This window comes from Akebia trifoliata, chromosome 6, assembly GCF_017979445.1.
Source record: "Akebia trifoliata isolate Shusen 1 chromosome 6, ASM1797944v1, whole genome shotgun sequence".
In the NCBI taxonomy this organism is placed as follows: Eukaryota; Viridiplantae; Streptophyta; class Magnoliopsida; order Ranunculales; family Lardizabalaceae; genus Akebia; species Akebia trifoliata.
The window spans coordinates 9,268,851-9,283,632 of NC_141380.1; the positions used below are offsets into that span (position 1 = coordinate 9,268,851).

General features: G+C 33.4%; 2 protein-coding genes across 3 annotated transcripts; one reads left to right on the forward strand and one right to left on the reverse strand.

The window, feature by feature from the left end:
• The first annotated feature begins 503 nt into the window (after positions 1-503).
• LOC147400133 (2-Cys peroxiredoxin BAS1, chloroplastic) lies at positions 504-6,169 on the forward strand. The gene is made up of 7 exons (XM_086445741.1): positions 504-799; positions 2,216-2,293; positions 3,575-3,656; positions 3,749-3,828; positions 5,366-5,491; positions 5,642-5,755; positions 5,893-6,169. The coding sequence occupies exons 1-7, from the start codon at positions 578-580 to the stop codon at positions 6,007-6,009; spliced, it is 819 nt and encodes a 272-aa protein (XP_086301867.1). The 5' UTR covers positions 504-577; the 3' UTR covers positions 6,010-6,169.
• A 2,989-nt stretch (positions 6,170-9,158) lies between these two features.
• LOC147400134 (aspartyl/glutamyl-tRNA (Asn/Gln) amidotransferase subunit B) lies at positions 9,159-13,381 on the reverse strand. 2 transcript variants are annotated; one of them, XM_086445743.1, is made up of 2 exons: positions 13,227-13,381; positions 9,159-9,530 (listed from the first exon to the last, which is right to left on the reverse strand). In XM_086445743.1, exon 2 carries the CDS (start codon positions 9,490-9,492, stop codon positions 9,250-9,252), a length of 243 nt encoding a protein of 80 aa, XP_086301869.1. In that variant the 5' UTR covers positions 9,493-9,530; positions 13,227-13,381; the 3' UTR covers positions 9,159-9,249. The 2 variants fall into 2 exon arrangements, with proteins under 2 accessions (XP_086301869.1, XP_086301868.1); XM_086445742.1 differs by having other exon boundaries at positions 9,159-9,580; positions 13,227-13,326.
• Between the last annotated feature and the right edge of the window lie 1,401 nt (positions 13,382-14,782).

Sequence of the window (14,782 nt, forward strand, 5' to 3'; positions counted from 1 at the left end):
AATTGTAATTAAAAAAAATATTGTAAAAGACCATAAATAACATAATGGAGATCACGAAAAAGTAATTAAGAATGTGCTTAAAAAAATAATCCTCTAGAATGCAAATCTTACCATTAACCAGTGCTTGAAAAAAAATAATGGTTTGTAAAATACTAACCAAACCGTAATAATGGTTTGTAAAATACTAACCAAACCGTCACAATCCTCTTATAACCTTATCAAGGAGGGGAGGTTGAAGATGATTGGAAAAAAGTCAAGAAATTTTAGGTCAATTTTTATAAATCTATCACAGCAAACCAAGGTCAAGGGGTATGTTACCAATTTAAAACTCTATGGAGACATCTTAAACATTAGTAAAATATAAGGTCCACATGAATCCCTAGTTCCGAGGGTAGAAAAGTCATACAAAAAGATCATTTTCGGATATTTACAAGATTATACCCTTACTCTGACATCAAACGGTCTCAAATCAGTGGAGCAGATTCTTCGATATTTAAAGATTCTTCGATATCCACGCATTTCTCTCTCTATCTCCGCTTCAGAAACTACAGAGAGTCTGAGATAGAGTGAGTGAACCATGGCGTTCTCATCTCCTTCCACCATCTTCTCTCCAAACCCTAACTCTTTCTACTGCAAATCTGCTAATCCCATGGCATCTTTGCCTCTTTCCAAGCCATTTTCTCAAACGCTAACTATTTCCAAAACCTTCAATGGTCTCAAGAAACCCTCCCAATTTCATGCGTCTCGTCCCATCTCCACTCGAGGATCTTCTTCTCGAAGGAGTTTCGTCGTTAAAGCTGTAATTTAATTTCATATTTATAGTTTTATATTTACATTTCTTTCGGTTTGAAATGTGTGTTTATGGCATCTTAGCTTGTAAATTTAATTTTTTTTTTTTTTGCTGAATTAGGGTTTTTTGGTTGGGATTTATATGTTTGTATTAGATTTGGCTCGCTAAGATGGCTTCTTTTGTAATTCAGCCTCATTTTTATCCTCTAAAACTTGAGATTTAGCTTTTCTTGTTTGGAATCTAGAGCATATGTAAATTGCGGTTCAATGCTTAGTTTATTCATGCAATGTGTGAATTTAGTGCCTCAATCCCGTAGGCGTAAATGATTTGTTATTCATGCAGGCTTTGATACCCAAAGAAAGCAACTTTTTTTTCCTTGAAAAGTTATTCCATTGAAACTGCTATATTTTTGTCCAGCGTGATCCACATCTCCATCTATTGTTCTATATTTATTCCAAGTCTTCTGCTCGTAACTAGCTTTGTTGGAAGGATTTAAAATGCTCATTGTAGGAATATTTTTGTGGGTGATTACCAAAACATGCGCTGAAAATTACCAAAATGGAACGCTGTTCATTTTAATTCTGAAATCGGTAATTTACCGTTTTTGGAATTAAAATATTCATTAAAGTGGGAAAAAAATTCAGTTTTATAAAAAAGAACTAAAAAAAAACTGTTTAACTGAAATTAAAATGGGGAAAGTATTTGCTGTTTTATAGAATAGGATTTTTTTTTTCCGGGAAGCGGATCCTCTGTAGCACACTGTTCCTGTAGTAATCCTGTAGCAAATTTCTAACGGTTGAGAGAGTGCCACATCAGCCGATAAAATTAGATCTCACACTTAAAATCTGGAGTTCAGTAGCAGTTCATTTTAAAAGACATGGATCTGCATCAAAAAACAAGTTTCTTGATTAATTTTGTTTCTAAATCAGATCTAAGTCATGATCATAAGAGGTTGAGATGATAATTTTTTTTTAAATACCTCTCTCAACCGTTTACAGTGTGCTATAGGAACTGTGTGCTACAGAGGATCTGCTTCCCTTTTTCCGCCATAACGAAAATATTTTAATTCCTAAAACAGTAATTTTCCATTTCCAGAATTAAAATGAATAGTACTGTTTTCGGAATTTTTGTCTATCATTTTGAGAATTTTCCCTATCCTTTTCTAACAAAAATTCCTAGGTCAAAATACTGCTTTCAATCCTTTCAAATATACAAAGCGGTGGGCATACAATGTTAACATGAAAATTGATATCTCTCTATATTAGAAGCACGAATCCAATTGAACAAACTGTTTAAGCATTCTCACGCTGTTTATATCTATGTTTGCATTTTAGTTACTTTCCCCTAAGTTATGTATTGCTATTGAAAATTATTCCTCTTTTTCAATGTGTGACAATCCTTTGTCTTTTTTTGTACTTGGCTCAGAGTGGTGAATTTCCTTTGGTTGGAAATAAGGCACCCGATTTTGAAGCCGAAGCAGTTTTTGATCAGGAGTTCATTAAGGTATATCATATGAAACAGGACTGATTGGGCATAGATAGAATTTCATTCGTAATCAATAAATCACCGTTCTGATAATGCTACATGTTCTCATTTCTTGCTCTATTTTAAATGCTACATGCTTTGTTTTTTTGGTGAAATTTAATTTATTCCCTATAAAATATTTGCAATCCTTTTGATCTATGCATTATTGTCCCAATACACCTTGCCAATGCAACCAATGTGGTGAAGTGGTCTAGTTTTGCCACTTGAATTACCACATGGATGCTTTTTCTCCTAAAGAATTTAGGACTTCTTACCTACTAAGGTTTTCAAGGTCTGTCATAATGGCATTACAGTAGGCTGGCTTTACTGCTATGATTGGTATAATGATGTTATGCTATAGAGGCATGACCCACAATTTATGTTAAAAGGTTTTAAACATGTTTAAATGATTATTTAAATCCAAAATTTGTAATCTAATTTGAACTGTGAAAACTTAAACCACTAATTAAAATAGTTATGACACAATTATATCACTGTTGATTTAAATAATTCAAAATATGACCACTTTTTATATTTTAAACCATTATTTTTTCAAAACAAGCATTGCACTAAACCATTATTAAAAGAGCTTATTTTCAAAATGGCAACTATTATAAATACTAAAATGAGCTTATCATGGTGGGGCTTATACGCCTGAACATAACGGGGTTAGGCTTTTACCTTCATTACGGCCATTACATTTGTCATTTACAAACCTTTGGGATAAGGTTTCGGCGATACTGAGACAAAGATTGGAATAGGACTAGGAAGACCTAGGGAAGACCCATAGGGTACAGAACAAGAAGAGGAAATGAGACCAAATCTCCCTAATGATTGAGAAACAACTAAACTAATGGTTTATCATCAATGCACATATTATTGGGTTTGGTTCCTATTGGACCAGGACATGGTTAATCCTGAACGATCTGGTATTGTATCAAATCAGATCCCTATTTTCTCCCATGAGAAATGATGTTCAGCCTCAAATTCTGATCATTGATGAAAATCATTTTTTTTTTAATACTTAGACTAGGTTGCAAACGCGATAGTGTCTTTATATTTAGGAAAGGAAATATCCATAGCTGGAGCATTCAATTAAATGTGTGAATTCATCATAGTTGATTGCATTTGTTTATTTGAAATTGAACTCTTTAGTTTTGGGTCTATAACAATTGGAACGTGCTAGTGCACCAGAAAGTCAGATGCAATTAATCATTTGCATGTGAAGCTAATTCCTATTTGATGGTTTTGTTGTGCCAGGTGAAGCTGTCTGACTACATTGGCAAGAAATATGTAATCCTTTTTTTCTACCCACTGGATTTCACATTCGTTTGCCCCACTGGTAAGTTGGAGTTTAGAAGGATATTGTTTAGAGATTAGATTTGCTGGAAGGCTGAATTGTTTTTTTCTTTCCATTTGTCTTCCTTTTTGTAGAGATTACTGCTTTCAGTGACCGGTATTCGGATTTTGAGAAATTAAATACAGAAATATTGGGCGTTTCCATTGACAGTGTGGTAAGCTTTCTTTTGAAAAGTTTGGCGTTATCAATCTAACAAGCAAACTATTTCTCTTGGTGCATTGAGTAGTATGTGAACAAGCAAGTTTTCTTTTTTAAATAGAAAGATGTGAAACATGCACGGTATATCCATTCTATGTGGCTGAGTCTGAGTCTTTAGTCATGACTAATCATCTTGATATGACTGATGAATGTTGTCCTTCTATAAGCAGCAGCTCGGTTGTAAACTTTTCTGCCCTGTATCCTTACAGAGTTTCATTGATCCAATGTACATTCCTACTTTCTTACTGTTTTAAGTACAGATTTTTTGCTTTCTAAATACCTATAGAAAAAAAAATAATACATGCTTTCTAAAATTGATTGTTAAGCTTTTTATATGGCAAAAAAATAACAATTGGGTGCAGGAAAATACTTTTTCATCTTCTCTAGTTAATAATGAAGTTAAGTTTGGTGAATTCTCGAGCCTTTGTATGGAGGATTCTCTTGGGGTGAACATTGTCCATAATATGGGTATTTCTCTTGAGCTAAACTCAGTTGGGCAGGATGAAAACTATGGAATGAGTAGATTTGTACCTCCGAAATCCATTCTAGAGTGTTGGTTGCCTCTGCGTTATCTTCTGGACTATGATCTTGCATACTGGTGGATCATCATTCTTCTTGACTTGTTTGCTTGTAGCAACATAATATCTGATCTGTTGCCAATAACAAAAATGATAGCAGTCAATCCCCTTGAGTTCACATGGTGGAATATTAACTTCACTGCTTTATTAACAAACTGCATCACCATATTGACTCAATTTATGGTAGAAAACTGCCAGGTTTCTTCGTATTCCCTTTTCCATTGATACATATGTTGGTGTGATGTGGATAAAATGGGTCCGCTACAATTATCAAGAAAAATAATTTGCACTTGCGATGGAGGAGTATCTTAAATTTTAATATGTGAATGGTACAACTAGATACAAGTGAGTTTTGTGAATGTGAGTTACTGACTCAAGTGGTTGAAAATCAAGGTACTGGCCCTCAAAGTGTCTAGTTTATTGCTCCCTTGACAACAACTATCCGGCTTGAAATTCTCAAGGGAAGAAATATTCCAAGAATTTCATCTAAGTCGTCATGAAATTAGTAAGAGGAGACAGACTCTAATGTGACTAAATAGAATATCCACATTTATAGGTTTGGTTTTGTTGTTCCTTGGTACATCAGAGAATTGTGTTGTCTAGTTCTCAATGACAGTAATGTTTTCCCATCTTGTATTTAGTGTACGACCATGCCTGTGTGTGTTAGACCATAATATTTTCAGTATTTAGTGTTCATGTGCATGCACATATTTTTTAAACTTAGTAATAGTTACTTCTCTTGTACACGTATCTGGGATATGTTTAGATGATGTATTTCAGTTCTTTGTTTTAACAGTATGATGTATTTAGGTTGTTAATTTTCATTCAATTTTAATTTCTTGTTTTTTTTCCCCTTCTACTGGAAACATAAAATTTCTTATCTAACCTGATGATCTTATATTAAATTTCATATAGTTCTCGCACCTTGCGTGGGTCCAAACAGATAGAAAGTCAGGTGGACTTGGTGATCTAAAGTATCCATTAGTTTCTGATGTGACCAAATCAATTTCAAAATCTTATGATGTTCTGATTCCCGACCAGGTAATTTTATTCTCATTTCCACTACCATTTTGATCCTTAAAAAATATACTATAAGATGGCACACTAATAAAGCTGTTTCCTGTATTTTATGGATTATCATTATGATTATACCTCGAAGCATTGAGTTTTTTAAATGTTCAAATATAACAGGGCATTGCATTGAGGGGACTTTTCATCATTGATAAGGAAGGAATTATTCAACACTGCACCATTAACAATCTTGCCATTGGTCGAAGTGTTGACGAGACTATGAGAACGCTTCAGGTAATCTTATACACTAACGAGAAAAGAAAAAAAAAAGATGGGTGGTTGGTTTTAAACATTTTGTAGGAACGTAATCGACAAAACTTTTGTTATTTCTCTTCAATTCATACTATTTTAATTGCATATGCTCTGTGTAGGCTTTGCAGTATGTCCAAGAGAACCCAGATGAGGTTTGCCCAGCGGGGTGGAAGCCTGGTGATAAGTCCATGAAACCAGACCCAAAGGGCAGCAAAGAGTTTTTCGCAGCAATATGAAAACGAATCTGCGTGGTGTATCTGTTTGTCATTTGGATTGTTCTGAGAGGTTTTGTTTTGTTATATCTTTTTTCTAAGAGTTTACTAAGCAGCAACATCCGGAAATAAGTACATGGGGACATATATTTCCCTGTTTTTGGAAAGAATGTCTTCTTTGTCATACCGAATATCTTCTTTTCTACAATTTCTTTCCTGCTTTTGGTGTTTGTGTTGACCAAATCTGCTAATTTGGAGATACTTTCAACACGAACATGAAGAAAATAAGCAAAGAAAACAAAAAATAAATCAAAAAGACCAAGACCAAGATTTATGTGCTTCGGCAACAATGTCTACATTTATAGGTGGATCCAATGTGATGTCTCCAAATTTTAACATTAATCCTCATGATTTTATGTTAGAATCCAAGGCACTAAAAATACTATCTAAACATGATATTAACATAAATATGATTATATAGTGATAAAAATAATAATATGACAATAAAAAAAGAATAATATATAATTAAAGAATATCAGAGTGCGGAAATAACTTTAATTCTAACTTATGATTCACTTACAAAATTTTAAAATACATAAATTTCATAAAAATAACGCAAATAAATAAACTCTAAGATCATCCTTAGGTAGACGGGGAGTGCAACTTGTCAGAAATGAACTTCAAGTACTATCTCGAAAATTATTCCTCAAGATTAACTCCACAGTAGCCATCAAAATTAAAATGGTGAATGATAGGATGAGTAATAGGAGAGTTACCTAATAGGAAATAAATATTTCAAACCAACAGGTCACTTAAATATTCATTCTAATACTTTTAGAAATATATGTAAGTTTGTCAATGTAAATAATAACAAAATGCTTAAATCATACTATACTTTCTACATAATCACAAATCTTGTCATAACATAAAATTCTAAAATAAATAATGACTAAAAAGTAATAAATATCTATATCCTTTATCAATATATTTCGGAATTTAAAAATGAAGTTTTAAACAATTTTAAATATTGAAATCTTTTTATAATGATATTTAAAAGAAAATAATTAAATTTGGTTGAAATCCAAAAATATTTCTATTTAAACTTTTTCAACTTTCAGTGGCAAAAAGATTTTTTGTTGGTGGGACTGATGGGTTTTTTGGTGGCAACAAAAAAACTCATTCGGTGGACGTTGGTGGCACTGACATAACTCTCTATAGTTCTACGATTTTTTCATACTCTTGCGTTTTTGGCTTCAAAACTCGATTTTTCTTCAATTGAAAAACTCAAAAAGAATACAAAGATTCATCGTGGAATAACGAATAATACATCGAATCAATTATGCTAATTATGGATTTAAAAAAAAAGAAGAAATATTTTTACCTATTTTACATAAAAATATTTAGGTTTTGATAAAAATCTAGATGCAAAGAAAATTATGACTATTAGAAATGTTCAAAAGTTTCATACCTAAGATCTATGACTAAAATCCACGAAAAACGCAAAAGATCGAGTTGGGTTGAAGATTTCGTATCGAATGCTGTCAAAAGTCCTAACTTTTTTTTTTTTTGTTTCTCCTCGAAGGTTAGTGATGATCTGAACGTTTTTATCTTCTATGGCCGTCGTCCAATGGAGGCTCGAAATAAATGAAAACCTAGGTTAAAGATGGAGGGAGGTTAGGATTTTCTTTAAGAAAAAAAGAACTTGAGAAATAGATGAAGAAATCTAAAACATTTCGTGAGTTTTAGTATTTATAATGTTAAAAGGATGTAACGATCATTATTTAATTAATTTTGTTTTAATTAAAAAGAATATCCTGAATTCCGATTTTCGCGAACTTATAGTCTATTTTGATTAATTTTTCGGTACAAATTTTATGGTTTGTTAACTTACGAATTTCCTCAAGATACACATTAAAAAAAATCTGGGGTGTTACATTCTATCTTCTGCTTTACTATGAAGATTCAAAGAATAATAATAATAAAAAAAAATGATAATAAAAAAAAAAAAAAAGAAGAAAAAACCCAAGTATTAATTCCAAACTACCCTTGTACACCACCTCTCCCTCTCTGTCTCTCTCTCACCAGACCTAAAAGAAGGAAAAACCCTAATCCTTTAAAACAACCCAAACATTGCTAATTATAATTACAATGTTACAAAAGAGGAATTTATTTTAACCGTTTGTTTAAGCACATCTAGTGGATGGAACACAAGTTGGTAAATAAAAATGTGGTTGGTTGGTTCATTAAGTATGCAATTAATAACTTAAAAGAACTTCAAGAGAGAGAAATGTAGGGACTTCATACACGCAAGATTTAAAATCTTAGCCATGGCACGATGTTTCGGTTAAGAGAAAATTCAAGGATAATCTCAATCTTTCAAGATGATCTCTAACATTCAATAATTCGAGGATCAAATTTTTTTTTTAAATAAATAAAAGGCAATTACAAAGGTAGTCAAGGTGACAACCAAAATTAAAGGAGAAAAAAAGATCTAACTAGAACACAACAACTAAGGGTAAATGTTTCATTGTGGTCTTGGTCAAAATATGTTATCAAACTTTAAACCATATTTGTTGATAGTTGCAAGGATAATGCTGATGTAACATCGGTTAATTTCATCTTTCCATGAAATTATTTTCTCCCACGTGTTCAGAGAACTAACAGGGCTGCTGACTTTCTTGCGTCGCTGCAACCCGTTGTTGGCTGCCATGTGTTGGATTGTAACTCTTCTCCTATTGATCTTTTGTTGATCCTTGATAAGGATCGTAGTGGTTGGCGGTTCCTTAGGTTGTAGCTGGTTTGGGTCTGGCCTTAACCCACTTAATCTTCCAAAAAAAAAAACATTGAAATTGACATCATTTCAGACATTGCTGACATGGATGTGTCTAGAACCATATATACTATTCATTGAGATACAAGTGAGAAGCATCTATGATTCTGTGCACACTAATGTCCCAAACGATGTTAATTTCAATGTTACTCCAGCACGACTCTTATTGCAATTAAAGAGTCTCTTTGAGTTGCAAAGTTCAAAACTCAACAAACAAGAATAGAGGATCTAGAGTGACGCCTAATAATGGGAGAAAAAAAGAAGCTAGCTAGATAGCATTTACTCCAATTTTTGAGATATTGTGACGGATGCATTTTTAATCGGAAATGTGAGATCAAAAGAATATTTCAAACAAAGAGATGCTATAAGATGGATTGGAGTCTCAAAATATTGTTCAAATTCAAAAGTGCACGTATACAGAATATATTGAGTTCTCACTTAAACAGGTGAGCAAGATCAGGATCATCCAAGTTCAACTCCATGCAACCATTTAAGTGCATATACTCAATATAATGTTCTGGTGGTTTTATTGCTTTTGGATTCTTGGGAGTAAAGCCATGAATTCTTTCGAGATCTCGAGCAAGCCACCGAACAAATGCTCGGTCAAGTGGAGGTACAACCTTCACAAGAATCTCTTGCTTCTCTTCCTTCTCTTGCTTCACAGGCTTGTTTCCCATGTCAATATAAACTGGGTTGACCTCAAAATTATGGGAGCCTACACCACAAGCACCGTTTATCAACCAGTTTAAGACCAAAAGGATAAGGCTGAAAAAGACAACACAACCAGAAACTTAACTAGAGATGTTATTAAAGAGAAGAAAAAGGAGGTCGATTGACCTTCCTTCAAGAAAAGTAGAACAAAAATAAAGACATCAAAAGCACAACTAAGCTACTTAAGAGAGCTCGGAACACATCTGATCCCACCTAAACAACAAATTCTTAAAAAATACCTTTTAAATTTCTTAAAGGCTTTACACAAAAAGAATAAGAACACAATCACATTGTCATTGATGATCACTTCCGGGATTGGCATCTCTTTCCCTTTGAATACACGGATAATTCATTCCCTCCGAAAGACACAACACATTGTGAAAGGAGTCTGGACGGGATTGGCTTCTCTACTGGGTTTATTGCATTTCTTATGTGGTTAATGGTAGAAAATGTCAAGCATGACTGTCCAAATTTAGAAAGTTTGTTCCATGAGATGAAATTATTGGAGTTCCTCCTATGATTCATGTTCCATGAGACGAAATTCCCTTCTCCAATAAGGTCATACACTAGAGCGTCTTTTCTATTAGTAAATGAGCAAATAAAGGGAAAGGCTAGGTGAAGGGGTATACGCCCGCACCAAGCATCATTCAAAAACTCCCCCTTCCCCCTTTTTTTTGGATAGGTAAATGCTTGGTTAGGACAGGTATACTTTTTAGCAAATACTAGCTATGAAGGACCTTGTGTACCTTCGACATTATAATTATTTCTTTTTTAATGGTGGCGGTGTCCGGACCTGTAGGCCCTACTAGGGAACAAGGCAACTGGCCTCTTAGAGCATCATATCTCTCCCAAATCCCTTGGGAACATGCAATACCCCACAAACCACATATACCAGATAAGCTGGGATAAATCCTATGGGTGGCCAATGGGAACAAAATCACCTTCATATCTTTGAAATGTCTAAAACCAAGACAACATCTTTTTTCTTGAATGTGATACAAATATTCCGTATTTTTTGACAAGTACTTCCTTCTACAGGCTACACATTTCTAGCCCAAGGAGTGTCTAAAATCAAAACTGACCATCCATTTTTATTTTTTTTTCTGATGGCAAATTTTAACTGACCCAACTATATGGAATTTGGATGATCTGTTTGAGCCTTTCCACAAAAAATCTTGCACCACTTTCTTGATATTTAGTTAAACTCATACGAGTAGAGAAAAGATAAAGAAAGTAAGAAGGCGAGTTTGAGAGAATATTTCTTATGAGTTAAATTTTACTCCTTTTGGATAGATACATCTATTTTCACATAGCCAGTCTTTTAGAAACCTTATCTCCACTGATCTTGAATAACTAAAGATCTATACTTTACTCCCCAAAGAATGATAGAGATACTTTGAAGCAGTCTACTTGATGGAGATATCAATACTTCAAGAGTAGATTTATATTTATTTAATTTTCTATTTTGGACTTTTATTTTTATATTTTTGGGTTTATTTTCATATTTTATTAGCCCACCATCTTAGTATAATGTCTGGGAGGAAGTTTGGTAACATTAATATGTCTTTTATTTAAATTTATAAGAGTTGAAAACTTAGGAGAGATCAAGCTATTAAAATTAGAATTTTATTAATTAATTTATTTGGTATTTTAGTTTTATTAGGATTCTTAGATGAATTTTCTTTATATAAAGATTGTATTAGGATTTATTTACAAAGAGAGTTTGATGAAATAAAGAATTAGTTTCTTTCAATGAAGTTTTTTGGTGTGAGTTCTTCATCCTTCTTGGTGTGATTCTAAGATTCTATCCCTTCTCTTTTTCTTCCAATCTTAATCTATTCTCTAGATTTTCTTTTAATTTCTTGTTCTTGATTATTGATTCTTGAATTCATGAAACCCCTTTTTGTCTTAATCTTTAATCCTTAGCCTACAAACCTCAACCTTTAACCCTTTCCTTTACCATATAAACCTAAAATCCTAATAATAATTGCAAAATGTTGTAATTAAACCCTCTAACCAAACCCTCAAGGTTTATCCTAAACTTTTAAGGTAACCCTATAGTAGTCTAAATCTTTAACCCAATTCCAAACCAGAGTCCCTACCCCCCTTATTTCATCTTCTTCCTTCTTTGTCCCGCATCACTACTTTTACATCCCATATAAGATATGAACCATTCAATATCTTCAACTTCTCTCACACCAATCACTTGGTTTTAAACCAAAATAACTTGAAGCAAGGATTTCATCAAAGTACAAGAGAATGCATCACAAAGCTTCTACTTGTTCAACGGAAGCGTTGGAAAAGAAAATAACATCATCCAAGAACTAAATATGGGTAATTTCTACAGTATTCCCCCAAACTTGAAACCTTCAATAAGCTTGAGATTTCTAGTCTTGGAAGATAATTTTATCAAGGCTTAAATTACCACAACAAAGAAAAGGAGAAATAGCTAATCCTCTTATCGAAGACCTTTAGAGCTTCTGAAGAAAATAATTGGAAATCCATTGACCACGATGGAAAAGGATGATTAGATACACAAGTCTTTGTCCAACAATACCATCTGGCCCCAAATCCCACATTCAGTGGTCCATATTCAGGAAATTCCAACTAACATGGGCATAAGCTTTCTCTCTTCTCTTCTCTTCTCACTTCATCTATGTATATATTCTAGGCAAATAAATTTTCCGACGATGAGCACTCCATCCAAAATTCTTCTACCTTTTATGTCTTGGAATGTAGAAAAAACCCAATGCCATAATCCTCTTTCATTCTATTAGTAAGAGGCTTGGCCACAATCTTGTACTCTCCATCAATCTCGTTGATTGGACACCTTTGGTAGATTGGACATTTTTTTAATCAAAAAACTCTAAAACAACTAACAAAAATAGAAACACATAAACCAACGAGTGTTAGGCACAGTGGCCAGAGCCTCCCTCCAAAAAGGGAGAGGTCTTGAGTTCAAGCCCCCCCCCCCCCCGTTGCACAGGGATTTCTGTTGGCTTACTTCGTATGTGTGGTTTGTGGGGTATTGTATGTAGCAGGAGGGATTTGGGTAAGATATGGTGCTCTAAGATGCCAGCTGCCTTGACCCAACTAGTTGGGCCTATGGGTCTGGACACCCTCGCAATAAAAAAAAAAGAAGAAGAAACACATACCCCCTTTCTCTAGACTGAAAATTTCTAAATGACAAAACCATTAACGCATTCTCACTCATTCCTCCTCCCCCAATATTATTACCCTACAAATAGAAACTCATTCCAAACAACATGAATGTCTTCAAACCAACGGTTAGAATCAATCAAAAGACATAATTTTTTTGGGATATGGCACCAATAAAAGCGGTGGGCCGCTAATTATATGGTTGTGATTAACAGATCATCATCTATTCTATTCTACTTGCTATTTAAGAGACAATTGAACATTGTCGATGTTTGGGAAGGTGTAATATCAGAATTCAGAACAGTTAAAAGTCTTGTAATGGAAAATTGAGTATGGGTTGTAAAGGTGCGCACTCAACTCAAAGCGCATTTTAGTGAAATGTGATCTCAAAATCCTATTTTTTTCCTCGTTTTGCAGGAAATTCTAGGTTCTAATTTGGTTCGTAACTTACGAAACCCTAACAATCAAATGAGAATTATGAGACATCGATTATTAGTTTAAAGTAAAAAAAAACGACAATCCAACTAATACGTAAACGCACCTCTGTAGAACCCTAAAGAGACCTTACTTCTGACTTCTGAGACGCTTTTGCAGTTACACACTTCTCCTTCCTCCACATATTTTATTTCAGACAGCTATTATTGGCACTCCAACTTGTACTTATTACACCCCAATTTCTTAAATTATTTAGGGACTAACTAGTTGCGCACCACCAACTACTAATTGCATTCCATCACTTCAAAATTTCCCTTTGAACTCCATTTGGATGGTTACACTCCAAAAATAATTTAAAAAATGTTGCACACTTTTTCTTTCTTCTTCTTCTTCTTCTTCTTCTTTTTTTTTTAATTTTTAATTTTCTTCTTCCTCAACCATGCACCATGCCCACAAAAAATAATGTTGGTCCAATAACTTTTACAATAATTACTTAGCTATTTCGAAACCATGCTTACTAAGTTTGTTTTTTGATGGGTAAGCTGGATTTGAATGGTTAAACTCAGACCCTCATAGTTGTTTTACAATGTGTCAAATCAACAGAGTTATAAATCTAAGCCCATGTTTACTATTTTGTATGTTTTGAAATCATATTGCAAGAAAGACTTTGTCTCCAAAGAAACCTCGAACAAAATTAACTCTTACAAAAAATATGACACGAGTAGAGAATTCAAAGTTATACAAAGATGAATAAGTTTCAAATCCTAAAAAGGTTTACGAATTGAAGTGCAATCAATAGGTTACAAAAGTGGTCATAAGAAAAAAAAGATTTTTGTAAGGTGGTTGTGCAACCCGTGATTAATGGCGTGCAACTAGTCCGTCTCATTATTTATCATATCTGAGTTGCAGATTAAAACACACCACTCAACACATTACAAAGATTTACTTAAAATTATAATCTCAACATTATAACACTCATTCAAACAATTTCACTAGTGGTTTACAATTATGATTGGGTTCATATAAAATCTTAAACCACAGAAAAAGAAAGAAAACAAGAGAGCTTATTCATATAAAATCTACTAGCACCCTAACTTTTATTTATTTATTCTCAATCATTTAATTATTACTTTTTAATTGGGGTGTAGTAAGTAAAAGTTGGGGTGCCAATAGCAACTCTCTTATTTTATAATTTTTTATTTTTATTTTTAACCAGATGCTAATGTGCAAGTTTACATGTGTCCACTTGCAGCCATGGCCTCACAAGTCTCTTTCGTGTGGGCTGTCAATGGATCAGATTAGACCTGATCCAATCACTTTGGATCTGGAACAAATATTTCGGTTTTGATACAGAAATAAGGATCTGATTTAATGACCCATTCGGATAAGTTTTGCATCAACCATGTCCAATCCAATAAAATGTGAGAAATTATTTAAATTATAGTATATATTTTGTATAAATATATGAAGAACATTTATATTTTGTATATAAAATCAAATTTGACAAATCCAATAATCGTCGAGATTCAGATTTAGATCCTACTGTTGAGGTCTTATAGCAAACCCAATCCCCAAAGATCATATATATTCAAGAGTTCCACAAGAACATACTGAGACAAGTAGGATGAGCACATGGCCCATCCACTTGTATCTATAATTACC